The sequence below is a fragment of the Dicentrarchus labrax genome, unplaced genomic scaffold (genome assembly GCF_905237075.1).
Source record: "Dicentrarchus labrax unplaced genomic scaffold, dlabrax2021, whole genome shotgun sequence".
NCBI lineage: Eukaryota > Metazoa > Chordata > Actinopteri > Moronidae > Dicentrarchus > Dicentrarchus labrax.
In genome coordinates this window covers 6,106,498-6,125,738 of record NW_026136712.1, presented here as the reverse complement: position 1 = coordinate 6,125,738, position 19,241 = coordinate 6,106,498, and the positions used below count along the sequence as shown (strand labels likewise).

Sequence of the window (19,241 nt, the reverse complement as noted above, 5' to 3'; positions counted from 1 at the left end):
GACTGTTTGAGCAGGTCTCTCCCTTAAAAGAGCCTGGTGGATTGAGTCACCTAATCAGCCAGGTTAGGTTCACCTGGTCTGGTGGCAAGTCTTTTCTATGTAAAATAAACTTATTTTTAGTTACAACTCGTGCGTTTTCCCCTTCTTTGTCCAGCCTTGAGCCGGGTGGTGACAGCATGCTAACATGCTCACAGGGACCATTATAATGTTAATATGCCAGGTTATGTTTACAATTATTGCCATTTGTACAGTATTTGCATGCTAACATTTGCTTAGTAGCTCTAAACTAAGTACAGCTAAGGCTGATGAAGGCTTTAAGATTAAGCTGATCACCAAAGTTATGACAATTCACTAGTTGTATGGGTAAAGTGAGACTAACAGTTGTTTGAAAAGCAATTATGTTGCTATATTTCAATGTGTTATGCCTAAAATACTCAACCAAAGTTAGCCTGGTTTCAAGATGTCTAGACCGCTTTTAATTTGCACATCACCAACTCAGTTCTTTCGAGGCGAGTTGAGGACAACACTGAGAGAGTGCAGTGAAAGTTCTAATTGTCAAATCATTTTTTAGGGTCAAACCTGTATGATCAGGACTCCTTGACCTGTCCAAGCAGAAGTCAGGGAGGCTCAGCTCACCTTGGCTGACCGACACATGTCTCTCTCCCCCTCAGCATTCACCTTTTCTGTATTTATTAAGGACAGCACACGTCAATCAACATTTCTGGCTGGCTAATTTTCAACTGCATACCTTTGGTGAGATGTTTTGAAATCAGTAAGGTGATGGTTAAAATCAAAACAGCACTGCAATAATACAGCAACAACAATATCTGCCACATCCAATAGTCAGTACAGGTAGGTAGGCATGCAAGCAAACAACAACACACAGCCGAGCAACATTTTAACCATTTGTTTGACACATGCAAATAGGCAGAGCAGCAATAAGACATAAATAAAATAAGAAAATCTTAACCCAGAAAATCAACTATCTTTCTCGACTCTGATTGGTTGATTACGTTCAGGCCCGGTGGATTCTTGCAAATGCCACTAGGAGGAGCCAGAGGAACCTGATCAATTCACAGATTATCTGTCTCATGTACTGCTGTCAGGATACAGTGAAAACTTCAACAAATATGACAAAAAGTTATTTTTTTATAAAAGTTACCTACTGCAGCTTTAATGTCATGTCTAATATTTAAGCCATGCAGCACAGACCACACTGTTAATAAAACACTTTGTACATACCCAAGCCATACAAAGCGGACCACCTGGCAACCAGCAAACCCTATAATTTGGTTGTTTGCTCTGTCTATTTTGTCTTAGTTTAATTTCTCTTTTGTTTGAGTCAAATAAACTCATGCATGGTCTCCCTTCTTTGTCCAACCTTGAGCCATGTTATGACAGAATAAATTATGAGATGATGAACTCTTCTGTTTGTTTGGGAGTTCCTTCACAGACCCTTGAGAATAGCTGGAATTCACTGAATCCTACTCCGTGTACATGTACCATCTGAATACAACATTTTGTATTATGTATGATGTGCTCAGGCATCAAGGAAAAACGTGGAATTCCTCATATTCCTGGAGGAAATACACAGTGGGATTACACAACACAAGTTGCAATTCCAGGAACCTTTTTAAGATATATAGTTCATCATCATACATTGTGCATTCAGCCATGTAAGTCCATACTAATGCACACAGGCTACATATACACATCCACTGACAAAGAAATACAAGACATTTGACCATGGGAGCAGAAACTGGCCTGCATTTTAATTGCAGAGACAAGGACAATTGGCCTGTCCATTACAATCAATGATCACATTGTATTCTATGCAACAATAAAGAGTCACAAATAAACATCTGCTTCTGACATCATATAACACAAACATAAGCTATGTACGCTGGGGAAATAGTACTAAAAATGATATACAACAGGTCTTTGTTATGTTTTGGTTGCCAACATGTCTGTACAGTACAAAGGCCTTTGGTTGTTTGGCTTTTGGGAGAAACAGGTTACAGTGTTTTGCTGTACATTGACGTCATCACACAATTTTATATTCAGTTCCAAGGCACATTGATAAAAGTAACTGCACAGAAAAGTACATATCCATGGCTGCACACTGCCAGAAACAATTATGTAAGTTACAACCAGCTTGGCAAAATTTTGGCTTAGTCAAGATTGAAAACCCACGGCCAATTTCATTTCTTCGACCAAAATAATGACTTATATTTGCTGCTGATCATGACTTTAAAAAACTACAACCCAAACTCAAGTAGATCTCTGTACCTTTTTTTTTTCTGAGACTGCATCTAGTGAGAAGAAGAAAAAAAAAGGTGGTACCCAGTACGTGTGTAACACTGGTTTTGGCTAGTCAGGTGACACAGGCGGTGGGATATGCAACACGCCACCCCCCCCCCACCCCATGCAAGAACAAGCAGAGGATACCACAGATACATAGATTTAGTATTGAACAGTGCATCCTCAGGAGTGCACGTTCTAGCCCTTCGCAAATCAACGTACGTCTCGAAAAAAGAAACAGAGCGCAAGAGGGCAGCCGTTTCCGCTTCTGCCTCTCATCTGTACACTGTATGGAGGTAAGAACAAGCCAAGCCCCACGTCAACCCCAATGAACTTTCTCAGAATATGACCTAATTTCAGAGATATTTAGGTCTTGATTTCTCAAAATGACAAAGGAAGCAGCTATTACAGGCACCCTCTCATTGCCTCAGCTGTCCTGCGCTACATTTACACTGGTTTGGGCACAAACTGTCTTATCAACATCTATTAAACATCAGAATGATCCATTAAGTCCATTAAGCATGTCCAAATATCCAGCGGCGGTGGCAGACAGAGTGTGTTTCCTTCAGTATGGTTCTGTGGATTTCAGCTCAGTTCAGTTTGGGTGGGTGTAAAATGTGTGTCAGCTCATATTATTCTTCACCAGCTGTGCACGCGAAAGAAAGAAAGAAAGAAAGAAAGAAAGAGGAATAGATAGAAAGACAGAGAGAGCAAGTAAAGGTAATTAGCTATGGATGATGAGAGAATAGTTCTTGCACTTCAGGCTTGAAGGCGCTAAATACCTTAACTGTAGTGGGTGAGATTGTGAAATGCGTTTCTCACTGTGACACACACACATTTGGCACAGACGGCACAAAAATAAAGACATACAGAAAGATATTGCGTTGTTGATGATTCACATGAGTCACAGGTTTTCTTCATATGGTAATCTAATTACAACGAAAAACTTCAGTTGTGGGCACGTAAAGCCTTTGGACTTGTGCTGTGTAAGATTATTACACACGCACGCACACAAACACACAGTCCACTGGGTCAGTATGATGCAGGATTGGTCACCCTTATCGCCTTCTGCATTACTCAGACAAGGGTACAAGGAGCCCGCGTCTGTATGACACATTGTGGGCAAGACTAGAGAGTACCTTTATATTTGACTGCTTTATATAGATGGTATGGAACTCTACTGTGCCTATACATGCATGCCCACAATTGTGTGTGGCACTGTGTGGTGCTTGACCTGTGAGTGAAAGTGGGCCTGACCCTGCAACAGATAGTCCAACTACCAGTGACAGCACAGAGAGAATGTCATGACAAATTATAGGCTGTGTGGCCCACTACCAACTGGGAGGCAGTGTGTGGGGGGCACATAACAATTTTCTGCAGTAACCTCCCAGGACAAGCCCTGTCTGGTTCCTCATCTCTCTTGATTGCACTGATTGATGGTTTCTGACTTGACTGATACACCGGGACAAAGTGAATCTGACACTGCAGCATATGGTGGGTGACCTTATTACTACAGATGCTTTGCAGTTGTTTGACAAATCTCCCAGCAACCAGGTGTGGCTCCATCATGGAGGTCCGTTGGCAAAGTCAACGGAATAGCTGTGTGCCGTGTATGTGGGCTCATTCAGTTAGCATTAATGGAGTGATACGGTTTCCAAATTCAGGTTATTGTGACAAAGTCTTTTGTTGTAGCTCCTTTGGCTCTTACTCGACTGGGAAGCTGTAGCTTAGTGGAGGCCGCCAAGTTAAGCAAATTGGTATTGTTTTAGCCAGCTAATTAGCCAGCAAGCTAATTTATAAAAGATTATAATGACGCCAAATTTAGGTTAGAGTTTGATAACCATATATCTTCATTGGAGCTGTATGTAAAAATGAAAAGACATTCCGATTCACAGCAACGATAGCTGCTGGCGGCTCTGTGGCTGAGTTCAATGCTAACATCAGCATGCTAACATGCTCACAATGACAATGCTAACATGCACATATTTAGCAGGTGTAATGTTGACCATGTGCACCGTATTTATTTAGCGTGTTAGCATACTAACATTTCCCAATCGGCAATCAACACAAAGTACAGCTGAGGCTGATGGGAATGTCATCCGTTTCGGACCAAAACATTTTAAAATATCAAAATGTACTGGGCAAATAAAACATTTGACTTGACGATGGTTCTAGATGAAAAGTTAAGGGATCACCAAAGTCGTTAAGGTTCATTCTGTGGGGACCATGAATGTGCATGGCTCCTCCATGATGTTCCACTGATTGATTGATTGATTGATTGTTTCATCAATCAATCTGTCATCCTCACATTCTTGTTCGTCACAAGAAGCCACAATATATACAGAGTACAGGGATATACTGGAGTTGTTTGCACACTTAACTATAGCTGCCTGCTTATTGTTGACTGTTGGTATACTGAATGTCACTGAGAGACGCAAGATACATTGATTCAAAGTCATGATGTTTTTTGTTATAAACACTTATAGGAGAGTACAATTCATTAACAATAAGTGGCCTTGGTAGAAATGTAGCTTGTGTCATATATGTGTATATAAATCAACCCATGTTGATCAGGGTTAGCTCAGCTTGGTATGGGAGACTAAAATTGTACAACAGGAAGTCTCTGTTACAAAAAAAGGAGTTTGAAAGACGTGGGCATTTAACACACCAGGAGGGTCTGATGAAAGATGCTATCCAGTTGCTCGGGAAATGTAGATCCATTGTTTTCGGGGCATACTAGGGACTAAATGCTCCTGATGCTTCAGCTTTGTATTCTTTTAAAATTAAAAGAATACAAAGAATATCACTGCAATACAGCTTTAAGCTTAAATGCAATGGGCTGTGGTAGGGTGTGATTATATATATATATGCATTTATTCTGCCTACTTCAAGGTTTCTCTGCATGTGTTGTATTCTTAGTAGTAACAGTAGTGGATACAATACATACACAGGCTTTGCTTCGTTCTATCTCTGTATCTCCATATTCCCCTCTCTCCCTCCCTCTTTTGAGTACATGACACATTTTCCTGCCTTCTGTGAAATTTAGGCATTTTTGCAAGCACATACTGGCTGAACCAAACTTGAACATGAACTCAGGAGGAAATCGTACATTGTCAAAAACACAGCACTTTACAAGTAGAAATGGGCTCTTTACAGTGGCACTGCCGGCACAGGGAGCAGCTATTGTCAAGACCAGGATACAGTGAAGTATAAAGTACATACGATGTGTTTCATAGAACATAGTTTCAGAGCTGATGCATCACGATACAGAATATTACAGCAGGGATTGCCTTTATAATTCATTCATTTTGTTTAGAACATGGAGTCATCCATGTGCAGAACTTTCCCCCAGAGGTTGACGAAAAATTTTGTATATACAAAGTCAAGCTGTTTTAAAGGAAGCAAGGTCAGAGCGGCTGCAGGGATGTTTTCCCATCCTTCCACTTAATCAATAATCTGTGATGTTAAATTCAGAGTTTACGGATCAATGCAGCTCCTCCCGCCGAGATGCCAGCTGGAGAGGGAAAAGAGCATCCTTCGTTTTCTGGAAATGAAGATGTCGTTTTAGGAGGGCGTTGCCATTTTGTTGCCCTGTTGATTATGTAAGACCAGACTAATCAGCTGGTATGAATAAAACATGACCATAAACTATTTAGGGTTGTGGTTTCTGATGTTTCTCTCTATAGAATCACAGTGCTGACTGTTTTCTAGTATTTCCACATTCAGAGAAATCAATGCCGACCCTTCATAGCTAAAAAAAAAAAAAAAAACTCCGTCAAAGAGGGCATGGGTGGTGCTCAATCCTATCAGATCTCTCTACCATGGGTGAACTAGCCCTGATACTTCTCCAGCAGGTCCACAGCTATCCACTCACCGGTCCTTTGTCTTGTTTCGATTTTGATTCAGTCTGCATGTCTTCTGACAACTCGATAGAAACCTCAAGCTGACCAGCATGAACTCGTATTTATGTTTGATTTCAACATCGTCTTGTCTCTACTGAGTAGAAAATCACTTCAGTCAAGATACAATTTTGCTCCGCCTCAGGGCGAAACAGCTCAAGTTGCCTCATTAACCCAAATATCAAGAGTTTTAAGCTGGAGTCAGTGTACTTTCCCTGACCTCTGGAAATTGTTTATTTTTCACTTGGATTTTGTTCATGTGTCAATGTCCATGAGCAGCAGCTATTACATCATCCTCCTGCCCCCGCAACTTTGAACAGGGGTCACTAGCAGTGCAGTGGCGGCCCATTAGTCTAGAAGCCCCAAGCTCAGTCTCTCTGGCCTCCCTGGATGTGACAGCTGCTCCTTTACTCTCAGATGCTGGTCTGAAGCTCGCCATTGAGCAAGGCAGCATTGTGAGTCTCCAAGTTGGCGTTGATGATTGCCGCATCGTTAGCCATCCTGCTCCTGTCTGCCCTGCTGTCACTGCGCTCTATCTCGTCCAGGCCTGCCACCTTTTTCAGACACAGAACGTTCTGAAAGCTTTTCTTGAAGTTGTCCGACAGGAAGGCGTACAAGATGGGGTTTGCGCAGCTGTTGGCGTAGCCGAGCACCACCACAAAGTCAAAGGTGCTCTTCACAGCGGAGGTCGGGTTGATGGAGCTGGTGACTGAAGTGACATTGAAAATGTAGAAAGGCAGCCAACAGAGGACGAACACCGCCACCACGATGGACACCATCCGTGTCACCTTACGCTCAGAGCGTTTGCGTTTGGTGGAACCCACTCGAATGCCAGACGACTTAACCTGGCAAAGGAATGAACTGTCAGTGCATTAAAATCTCCCAAATATAAAAGCACAATGTTCCCACTGAAAGACATAGAAACTAGAATATAGATATGTAATATGTACACTAAAGCTCAGGTTCACATAATGCATTCTGTGGAAATGAAAAATAAAATCTATTTGCTTTTTGCCAAGAGTTAATTAAGAAGATTGATACCACTCTTAAATCTTTTTTGTAATATAAAGCCACAATCTGGAGACGGTTATCCTAGCTTAGCATAAAGACTGAAATCAGCTAGGCTGGCTCTGTCTAAACTGGTAAAAAATATCTGTTCCATAACCGAAGTGCAAAAACATCATATTGTGTTTTTATGTAAGGTTATGTACTGGACTATTTCTTGGCCAGTCGCAGTGACTTTAACAAGCAAGATATAATGTGTTAATTAGTGAGCTTTAGACATGTTGATGCCAAGTTGAGCTAGCAGTGGTGTTTTCATCTAAGTCTTGGCAAGAAAGCAAATGTATTTTCTAAAATGTCAAACTATTCCTTTAAGAGGCAAGGAAACAGTTTATGATCTTGACTATTAGAATTGTAACCAATCAATGTGTGCTAGCTAGCTTCAGTAACATCTAAAGCCAGATGGCTATCATACTTCCACATTGGATGGCAATCCAAATAAATTAAATATTCTAGACCCGTAGCCAGATATAAAAATATTTCCTCATGCAGTGAATAAAAAAATAAAATAGTTATCTACAAAGGAAATTAGAGGAAGTCTGGTGAATAGCTTAATTTAGCTGCCAAGGAAGATGAATTGCCTTTGTAGTCTTAGTGAGTATTTGTTAAAGCACCTCTGACATAATCAATTATACAGCAGGTAAAATAAGTTTTGAACACGTCACCATTTTTCTCAGTAAATATATTTCTAAAGGTGTTATTGTCATGAAATTCTCACCAGATGTCGGTAACAACCCATGCAAAGAAATCAAACCATAGATGTCCATAAATTAAGTGAAAAATTGTGACGTGTTCAATACTTATTTTACCCGCAGTATATATATATATCATATATATCATATATGATATATAACAACAAAATAACAACAAAATATTTCAGCTAATGGTTTTTTTGTTTTCAGAACAAAGCTATTGTGCAGGATCCACCTTGACCAATGTGTTTTTCTCCTTCATTTACTTTTCATACAGTGGTCCTGTTTGTTGCTTTAGGTAGTTGCCAACCCTCCAGAGTCAAAATTTTTCAGTGCCCCCTTCCCCCTGTCCTGCAAACTCCACATTCAGCAACAAAATTACTCCATAAATTCACTAGAATACAGGAACACAGCAGTCTCTGAAATGAACAATTTTCTGGTGGAAGATCCCTAAAAACTCTGGTAAAGTTTGCTCTACTGATGTAAGCTGTGATGCCTGGTTGTTGACTAATATGCCGATCGACCATACTTATTCATCATTTACCATGAATATTGATTCGGCTTTTCAACTATAAATGCTTTAAAATTGTGAAATTTACTGGTGAATCTTTCAAACTAAATTCCTGGGTGTTGTGGAGTGATGACCCCGACCCCTGCGGTGGGTCATGTCATAGCACGCCTACTCATAAAATGCACCAACCATACTGATACCAAATCTTAAAATAAAAAGTTGGTAGCCCTGGTAGAGGCGGGTCTCACCTTGACTATGATGAGAAGGTAGCACATGCATATGACTGTCAGCGGCAGGAAGAATCCAATGAAGAAGGTGTAGAATATGAAGGATTTGTAATATACATCTTGCGGCTCCGGCCACACGATACCACATACTGGGACCTTGTTCAGGCCACTGAAGATCATAGTAGGTAGGATGACTAACAGCGACACACCCCATACTGTCAGGTTAATTAGCTTGGCTATGCGGGGCTTCCGCCATTTTGTGGACTTAATAGGGTGGACCACAGCCAAGTACCGATCGATGCTCATCACCATCAGACAGAAGATGCTGGTGAATTGATTGAGAGAGTCTGGGAGAGGGTAGAGGAGAGAGAGTGGGGCAATGGAGAAAGACAGGTGAGAGGAGGATATCTATTAAGTAACAGCATCAGTAATTGTTCTCTTTATTAAAACTGGAGGTGAACTAAGTGTAATAAAGGCTGTTAGTAAGACTACAGTCTAAATATTCATATACTTAAAGTTCAACATAAAACACTCTTATTAGTCATTTTACGTTAAAGCTGAAGATACTGCCAGGAGATGGTTAGCTTAGCCTAGTATAACCGGAAACAGGGTAAAACAGCTAGCCTGGCTATGTCCAAAGTTTTAAAAAATTTCCACCTACCAGCACCTCTATAGATTGTTAACAAGTTATACTCTATCATTATAGTCCAATCCATACAAAGTGTAAAAAACAACAGCGCAACAACACATTTTTTGACTTTTTGATCTGGTAAAACAAGCAAGATGCACTGTATTAATTAGTGAGCTTTGGTAGACTAATTTTAGAGCGAGGCTAGCTTTTCTTCAAGTCTGTTCGTAAACTAAACAACCTCCTGGCTGTAGCTTTATATCTAATGAACATATATAAGAGTGGTATTGATCTTCTGATTTAACTTCCGGCAGAAAAGCACATTTTTGGAGTATTTCAATGTCAAACTATTCCTTTAGATTAAACAAAAACTTCAATTTCCAACTGAAGTCTTAACATTTCCAAAAGTGAATATGTTTGTCTATCTTCTAATTGCAACCATGGAAGAGGATAATAACCCTAAAAGTAACACTTCTCCTGCTTTCTGAAGTGCACCGTTAACCTTCTGCTCAACACCTACCTACAGTCATGATCACCCTGCAAAGCACCTCTCCAAAGGGCCAGTGCACCAGTGCCAGCTGCAGGGCAATGAACGGCAGGCTCATCATGCACAGAACATCTGCCACCGCCAGGTTCAGGATGTAGATGTTGGTCACCGTCTTCATTTTAGCGTAGCGCAGGATTACATAAATGACCAAGGTGTTGCCGCACAGCCCCACGGCGCATACCATGAAGTAGATTAAGGTGATGACCACTGAGCTTGTCTTGTCCTGGTGAGGCTCACGTGTCTCTGTGATGTTCAGGTCCAGGTCAGACTCATTCCCCTGGATGTAGCTGTCGTACAGGAGGGGCTCAGGGATAGAAATGTTGGGGGGAGTCGGGAGAAAGGGCCACTGATCCAAGGCCATGATGGCTGGGGTGGTGTTTAGGCTATCAAAGGGCTACAAGTGGGTCCGAGATAGCGAAGGGTAAAGGTGCAATCACAAAGGGGTTTGGAGAAGGTAGATATTATAAGGGTAAAGGGACTTCAGGTGGAAAGTTCTAAGATAAGCCTGGGGTACTGGGATTTTTAAACTATGGGGTCTCAGGGTTTGGGGTTCTGGGGATTGGGATGACTGGGGATTTTCATTAACGAGGAACCGCAAGTATCACATCCCAGCTGTAGAGAAACAGTAACAGAAGACAGATCTATGGAGAGGGAGACACGAGACAGAGGGAGACAGAGTGAAAGAACAGTAAGTATGACTGAGAAACAGAATATTTCCTTTAACAAAAAATAATAGTCCATCAAGATCCATGGCAACAGTTGCAAGGTTACTTTACATAATGGCTTTCACGCCTTCAATCAGGCAAAAATGTAAAATATTCTCTCTAAAGAATACCTCAACACTACATTCCCGTCACTGCAAGCATTTGCAGACATGTAGGAGATTGTCAAAGCCAGCCAAGTCCAAATTTTGGACATGATGCTTTCTAAAAATAACTTTTACCCATTGTCTCCTTCATTTGAGAAACACATCAGAGAAAACCCAGAAAACATCGGCAGGTCAAAGGTGAAACGTAAACCCAAAGTACTGGAGCTTTTTGGTTTGTTCCTGAGCCAACAGCCAGCAGGACACCTTACATCACTCAACCCAAACACACACAACTTTTTATGTGATGACATTCATTTACATTTAGGGAGGAAGATATCTAGTTTAAAATTTCACAGAGGCGTGCAGGCGTGGGTGACTACAAAACTCCTCACGACTTCCATTTTAGTGTCATATTTTTATTGGATATCAAAGATTTCAGCCAGATCTCATCTGATCTTACGCTGTTTTCTCACTTTCTAACTCAGTCAAGAGCATATATGCTAAACTGAGCCCAGATCAGATGTGTGCATATGTGTGTTTGTGAGTCTGCCTCCCCCATGTATGCATACATGCAAAAAGGTGCGCCTAAGCGAGAGACGGCGAGGGCACTGTGCTGCCAGAGACTAATGTTTATTCAATTGATCTTGGGGACAAACAGCTCTGACACTGTGGAAGGATCACTCACTCCCCCACTGCAGTGACAGCAAACGGCTCAACGGGGACATTAGTCCAGTTCTTGCTTTCATAATTTATCTGAAATACATGTGATTGGCACATGTGGACCCACTTTGGACAGTCCACTTTGTGCTAATGAGGGGTATTGAGAGAAGGGGTTGGGTACAATTACTTGTTATCACAGATAATAACAGCATACTTGTATCTACATGTGGTGAATGTGAGTCCATTCAAAGGTTCGTCTACTGAAGATAATTGTCATTTTTATTCATCTACAAAGTGTTTCTCCTTGATAAATTGATTACACATTTCATACAATGTAAAATAAAATTATCACAATTGCCCATCAGTAATTACCAAAGCCAAAAAGGATGTCTTTCAACTTTATATTTTATCACCATAACAGACAAATACCCAAAGATATCTGAGTTTTAAAGACTAAAACAATAATTTTCGACATTGTCACACAACACTCTGGCAAATACTACTCCTCTAGTGGCCATTCACCTTTGAAACAATGGAGGTTTGACCATTTCCAAATGGCTACACGCAGTAACCGGTTTGCTGCGTACTACGTATTTGACTCAGACGGCTACAAAGGTGGCAATCTGCAATGTGTCTCAACCTGATCTCCTAACCAGCCTAAAACTTATGAGTCTAAGATAGTGTGTTTTTTAGATGCCAAAATTATCAACCAGCAGTTTTAGTTTCTCACCCTTAAGAGAAATTACATGGCACTGTATACATATCATTTTAAGGGAATGCATTGGATGTAAGTGTAGTCAATTTTCAGATTTAACTGCTGGCTGATTTGGCTCACCTGCAGTAACTGCGACAGGAATGCCAGACCCCAGCACTGATAATGAAAACAACCATATAGACTAAATGTAATTACATTAAAGGGTAATTGCTGAAAAAATTGCCATAAATATTATTTTTTTTAAAACAGGGTCTGGTTATATGCAAATCTTTAGGGATTATCACAAAGTGCAAAGTTCTAAATCCACAAAAACAATCTCTATCATCCTTTACAAACAGATATCAGTGCAGCTCCATTATAGGCATATGTGCTTGTGTGTGTGTGTGTGTGTGTGTGTGTGTGTGCGCGCGCGCGCCAGTGAGTCAGTAAGTGAGAGAGCTACAGGGGAAAGTGCTCGCAGAAAACCAATCTACTCCAATAATACATCCACTAATAAAGGGATTTACAGTATTATTTGCTAGCAGGAGGCACAGACTAATTACTGTATGAGAGTCAGTATTATTCAGTAACATCTTAGTTTAGTAGTTTAATTATAAAGCAGGGTAATTGTAATATTAAGTGTAAAGGAGAATTTAGTGGTCTATTAAAAGTCTTGCAAAAGAAAAAGTCTAATCGACTACTTGAGACTCAGAAAAACATAAATTGCAGGATGGATGTGAGGAGCAGCTCAGCACTGACTGTGTGAATAGATGAAGTGATGCCAGGGAAGCAGCTTGATACAGCCTCACACTAACCTGCAGGCTGTGTGATAAATGTCCAGCTCAACAGGAGACTTTTTTTCATTCACAGTAAAGCTGGGACTCTCATCCGATAATGAGCAGGTTGGCTTATCTTTCTTCTCGGGGACAACTGTGACATATAATGACAACTGCAGGCATCAAACCTTTGACCTCTGAATTGAAAGACAGACCCCTTTACTCCCTGACATCTTTCCTAGGCAATTATTTCCCTTCGACTTAATTACGGGTTTCTCCACTGGAGATGAAAGAGCACTCATCTACCATCCTCTCATACCAAAAGGCAGAAACCGATCTCAGACTGCGCGTAAAGCACATGTTTGTGGGTTTTAGATGGAGTTTTACACCGTTTTTTTTTCTCTCCAAAATGTCATCTGGCTGCCAATAACTAAATAACCACTGCGCCATGATTTGGCACGCGTGTTCATGATAGGTTTAATAAAAATTTAACTTTTCACATACAAAATAGAGCTGACTGCACTACAGCGCGCAAAAACAAACCAAAGTCCACAAAGAAATGCCTGTGGGTGAAGACAAATTGAATCAGCTCCACTAAAAATCAATCAATCAATCAATCAATCAATCAATCTTTCTTAATCTTTTCCCCATAACATCACTTACTTTTAAACAGAAAACTTCAAGTCATATCAAGTCCATCGTGGCAAGGTGTCCTTCAGCAGAGAATACGCAATCCATCCGCTCCGAAGCGGCACTGACCACCTAGAAAGCTGAATCCAGCCAGCCTCTCCATCCACCTGCTCTCCCACTGTTACGCACGGCGCAGGCGATCAACGGCCCACTCGCCCCCTTCACCAGAGCTGGTGGTTGTACTACGTCTCTCAGGTCATTTTACCTCCAAGAAATAGTCTGCGTTTGTTAACAGAAACTTTCGCCGAATGACCACGTCTAAAAAAAACGCCGTAGTGCGCTGCGTCCAAGCGGAGAGTCTTGGCACCGAATCCCCCCGCGACAAGAAACCGGAGCGGCAGGACGCGCGACTGCACCGGCGAGAGAGAGAGAGAGAGAGAGAGAGGGGGAGAGAGAGAGAGAGGGAGAGGGAGAGAGAGAGTCACCCTGTGTGCGTCGGTGTCCTGCAGATTGCTGATTTTGAGTCACGCATATGTGTTGGCTCTATTTCTGGTGCCTTGTATGATTAAGATTATCATTAAGAGCGCAGTTCTACAGCATGTATTTAGCAAATGTATCAAGATAAAACAATTATAATTGGAATATTCAATGTAGCACATACCTGAACTTGCATCAGTGACAAATGTTTTTCCTTACTGGACCTTCAGATGCATCAATAACGTTTTTTTTTTTATTCTGCCAGAATACATGCAGAGAAAGAAAACATCAATCCCAGCTGCAAGACAGGATGATGCCGCAATTACATTAGTCTTTTCCCAAATCCATCAGCTTCCACTGCAATTATTTCAAGTGTTATCCAGGCCTTCCACATGCTGATCTCAGTCAATGGTGCATATTCTTGTCAGCCAACAGGGATGACACTCAGATCGGGGGATGAAGCCAATCCAACAGTCCCTCTTCCGTCTTTATAAAGGAGGAGTTATCAAGCAAGTGCAGATGGCCAGTATCTTCCACGACCTCTCAGCGCAGAGCTCCATGAGAAAATGTCCTGCCACTTCTCTCAACATAGCAACACAAAAGTGCTGCTATTATTACTACCAGCTGTTGTCCTATCAAAGATTAATAGTTCTATTTATGCCCAAAATGATAGGAGGGACTGAAGCTGCACAGAGGGGGAAACCCAATAAAAGAAGGGTTTGTGTAAGGGTTCGTATCTTCAGTTATCCTGTGCAAAAATCCCCATCCATGTAAATCAGTGTACAGTCACGAGGGTTACTAGTCCAGGTGTGTGTTTGCTGTGCTGAGGTTTGAGGTCAACAAGTTCTCTTGGTGAGTAACTTTACAGCCAACAGTCAGTAGGTTTAATCTAGCATAGCTGGGAACTGGGAAACATCTAACCTGGCGCTGGTCAAAGGTAACAGAATCTACCTACCAGCATCACCTCTACGGAGCCCCATAGGGGACATGGTGGAGAAAATAAAATACATAGCTAGCCAAAGTCAAACTGAAACTCTTTCCATTGCTCAGGATTTACTGTTCCCCAAAGGTATAAAGCAATGACCAGAGGTACTTTTTTTTCTCAACCAATTTATTTCTTTTCTCCCCCATGTCCCCTTAGGGGCTCAATAGTTTTCAGACAGAAGAAAAAGCAATTGTTTGCCACGTGTATTTCATATTTGGCAGCATGTGGCGTGTACTGAAAATCATCATTTCAGAGTTTATCCGGAGCGGCAAGTTTAACTTGGCGAGCAGATCGCTAGCTGTTGTGGTCTCTCTTTGGGTTTCTTACTTGACGAAAACTATTATTGGTGATTTGTTAATCATTATCGGTTAACCAGTGTCATGAGGCTGGTTATCACCTGTCTCTATTAACCCTGGGGTTTCTAGCTACAAGAGGAAGTGGCGGGTTGTTAACAGCTACACTACAAGCCACGTAATCAGAACCATGAATGAAGTATAGAGATGAGATAAAACGCTCAGGTGATAGGCCTTATACTCGCAGGAAAAATCAGTTACAGTGACAAATAGAATATAATCACATAACTATAACATAATGAGAAGTTTTAGAAATGCTAAAAATCATTTTAAAATATTAAAAGTAAAGCTCAAAAAGAGTGTGGATAGTGGATGATGATGAGAATGTGCTGCACATAAAGAGCATATCAGTGTGTCTATTGGTCCTTATTACTTACTTAATTGTAAACTTTTGTCAGGATCCTGTAGAACTGATGACTGTTTCATCAGTGACCAGATAAGTCATTGGTTGGCTATTGACACATTTTGATGTGATACTCTGAAAGTGAACCTGCTCTACAGCCCATGCAGCAAAAACACCCACTCAGTTCACCCACTCACTTAGAATGACCTGTCTATTTTTGGACCATAATTTACTAAATGAACTTCATGCTGTATTGAAGAAGACTTGAAACTAGAGATTGAGCCCATAAACCTATTAGGAAACTGTTTACTGAGCTACTAAATCAAGTGAGAAGGCAGCTTATTTCTCCATAAGACTGTATGGTATCTTTTTTTATTGCAGCCAATGGAGTTGCCCCCTGCTGGCCATTACATAGAATGCAGGTTTAAGACACTCTGGGGTTGGCTTCACTTTACACACCCGGAAGCTCTGTCCATTATATATACTGGCAATACGTGCAGATTTTTGCTCAGATTGAAACATTTTCATCTCGCGTCTTCACTTCAAATTGCATCGCGCTGGGGGAATTTTGAGTCTAAAGAACTTTGGTCTAAAATTTATGTCTGAACGGTAAGACTAGATTTAGAAACCAGCGATTTTTAAAAGTTGGGGATTAAACAAAAAAGATGAACAGGTTCATTTAGCTTTAGAGGTGCTGGTAGGTGGATTTTGTTATGTTTTAGTCAAGGTAGGCAAGCTGTTTCTTTAAACTAATCTAGGTTAACCTCCTGCTGACTATAGTTTTACAGTGAATTGTTTCCCAAAATCTCAAACCCTTCTCCAGTACTGGTAGAGTACTATAGGAAGCAATAGTTTTCTACATTGTGCCTCCCACAACAACATTTACCTAAAGCTCTAATCAACAAGATTCATGGGAAATTTCCCATGAATAAAACAGCTCTAGTCCGCTGTGTGTGTGATTAGCAAATCAGTTCTCATTTCAATAAAATGGCTGTTTTTAAAATGTATTTTACTGCTCAATGCCACCACCCACAGAGTATCCTGCTGAAAGAAAATAAACAATGTAAATGAAAATTGTCAAAGCTGGAACCCGAGAAGCAAGTGCTGCTTTCTGGGCCATAATCTCATCTGGATAATTGGATGTTTAAAACACAGCACATTGGGCTTTTAACTAGCTGATACATAGTATAGTGAATCACAAACTTTCTCTTTGCTCTCCAACACACATTAGCCTTGAGTGTCATCAACAACTCTGCACTTGGCCTTCAACCCTGACACGCGTGTGAGTCAATAAATAAAGCCTAGTTTAAAGGATAAAGGTCCATTCAAGATAAGGCTTAAAGATCAGTCAGTTTCTCTCATTCTTTCTTTTCTTATGCCTTGCCTATGCAGGAAAAGCAATATGTCAGCAGCACAAAGCTGCCTAGAAGCTTTATTTCTCATTTAGGTGCTCAAGTCCATGATTGTATACTAATGGCTATGAGGTTTATCAAATCTGTTTGAACAGATCCAGGACAGATGCTGACAGAGAACTGTAGCTGCTGACGGACTGTTGTGCTGTGTAGACAAGGTGTTACTGGAAAGAGTTAAGCAGCTAGAGAAAAGTGTCAAGCCAAATATGCCTTGTTTTCCTTCTGAAGGCCTCTTGCCTGTTATCCTGTCATGAGCTATTCTTCTGACTTCTTCTCAGCCAACTTTACATTACATGGCCCCTGGCTTACTAACCACACAAACACATCTGCAATGTGTGACTGATTTGATGCTGCTGCTGCTGCAAAACACAGAACCTTGATGCTGTGAAACTCTTCCAGGGAGAAAGTAAGCATTCATTGTGACATGATTTATCTGCTGTTTATCGCCTTGATTCCTGGTGACGGAGCAGCGTTGCAGTACATAATATCACACACATTATGTGAAGCCCCTACCGCCGAAGGCAAATGTGAAGGTACGGGGCGTTAACTGGATTACACAGAATGGGCAAACAAAAACATAATGAGTAGTCCTCGAGATCATAGAGCTTTGAATATTTATTTGAATATTTTTATACCTGAGTTTCTTTCCAACCAGTGTTACAAGGTCTCTCATCCGTACATAAAAATCCAAGGCCACTAGGGCCCCATCTCTCCAAACTTGTTCCCCTATTCCTTCTGTTAGAGCAGTCTATAAACAACTTTAAAAATCTGAAAAACTCCTTTTTACCAGCTTGCTTTCTCTGCAATGCGGCTGTAATTTATTCCTCTATATTATTTGTATATTATATATATATATATATATATATATCGACTTCTACTATACAGTGATGCAAAAATGTTTGCATGTACATTTACCTTTGTATCTGTATTTGTGTATATAGTGATACTTTATTAGTACTATTTCACTGTTTACTTGATTTTTCTTCATGTCTTTTATTGTTTAAGGTTTGGTTTCAACTTTGTAATCATTAAATCAACAAGTGCTATATAAATGAAGTTTATTTGATGCCCATGCAGCTCTTATAGTTTGTAAGTGATGTGTATGCACACAGAAGAGCCTGTTTATTTAGTTTGTGTGTGTGTGTATTTTACTCCTGCTCTGTTTCTCTCACCTGTGAAGATGAACATTTAAAGGTGAATGTCATGACCACGTCACGCTGTCCTGCTCTTTTAAATGTTTGCCGTCTCAAGTACAGATTTAGCAAAGGTCCCTCAAGTGCCACTCATTTGGAAGGCTGGAAAACAGTATAGCAGCTAGGCATGAGTATTGTTAAGATATTAATGTTACTACTGCTACTACTTACTGCTTATCAATCCGTTACTTTAACTCTTACTGGTTCTTTTTGTTATTTCTAAGGATTATACTGTCTCAGACAGTCACGCCAAATATTCTAGTTGATGTCCAGCAATACATGTTTTCTTTCTGAAGTACTGTCCTCCTTCGAAACAAAATCACTGATGAAGCGCACTTGTAGTAATTTAGCAACAGCCTAAATGTTAATGATAGCCTATAACGTAAACTAGCAATCTGATGTGACCTTTCCATCGGCCCGGATTGAGGCTCAAGCGGCTGATCTGTGCACACTGAAATAATGACAGTTCAGCTGATTCTCTGACCATTCCAGATTGAACACACATCAAAGGCTCTGAAAGAGAGATCTCTCTTTTGGATTGTGAATTTAAAAAAATGCGTCACAGAGGAATGTCTTCATTGGACAAGAAGGACCTGTATCCAGTCCAGACCAGATCCAATGGTAACCAGGTTTATGGAAATGTATCCAGATTATATCATATCATATCATATCATATCATATCATATCATATCATATAAAAATAAAAAATAAAATCTGTTAAAGATCCTTGTCTGTATCACCATCTTGTACTACTGTATTTTTGTGCATTTATTCCAGAGTAATTTTTATATTTCTCTAATACCCACAGCAGAACCAATAATGTCTGCCCTTATTGATAATAGTTAAGAGACACTAGATGTTCAGACATCACAAATACTGACAGAAAGATACCTGAATGTTTGTGTGTGCATGAGTGTGTCTTGTTGTTCAGACACACCTCTCTTTTATATTGGCCTTATCTTTTTTGTGATGTAAAAAAGTATTTCTTCTCTCTAGCATGGCGTGTTGGTGTGTCTGAAAAAGGGTAGTGTGAAAGGTTTTCA

The 19,241-nt window shown here is 40.6% G+C and overlaps 1 protein-coding gene across 2 annotated transcripts; it reads right to left on the bottom strand.

Annotated features, from left to right (window-relative positions):
• Window positions 1-1,739: 1,739 nt before the first annotated feature.
• LOC127373474 (somatostatin receptor type 2-like) lies at window positions 1,740-14,626 on the bottom strand. 2 transcript variants are annotated; one of them, XM_051417983.1, is made up of 4 exons: window positions 14,097-14,626; window positions 9,841-10,508; window positions 8,714-9,039; window positions 1,740-7,045 (listed from the first exon to the last, which is right to left on the bottom strand). In XM_051417983.1, exons 2-4 carry the CDS (start codon window positions 10,226-10,228, stop codon window positions 6,614-6,616), a joined length of 1,146 nt encoding a protein of 381 aa, XP_051273943.1. In that variant the 5' UTR covers window positions 10,229-10,508; window positions 14,097-14,626; the 3' UTR covers window positions 1,740-6,613. The 2 variants fall into 2 exon arrangements, with proteins under 2 accessions (XP_051273943.1, XP_051273942.1); XM_051417982.1 differs by lacking the exon at window positions 14,097-14,626 and adding an exon at window positions 13,469-13,850.
• Between the last annotated feature and the right edge of the window lie 4,615 nt (window positions 14,627-19,241).

Excerpts from the sequence above, each read along its gene's own strand:
- LOC127373474 (XM_051417983.1), bottom strand. The coding sequence starts at position 10,228 with ATGGCCTTGGATCAGTGGCCCTTTCTCCCGACTCCCCCCAACATTTCT. Across the intron at positions 9,040-9,840 it reads CAGGGTGATCATGACTGTAG|ACTCTCTCAATCAATTCACC; the intron begins GTAGGTGTTGAG and ends ACCCTCTCCCAG. Across the intron at positions 7,046-8,713 it reads ACCTTCTCATCATAGTCAAG|GTTAAGTCGTCTGGCATTCG; the intron begins GTGAGACCCGCC and ends TTCCTTTGCCAG.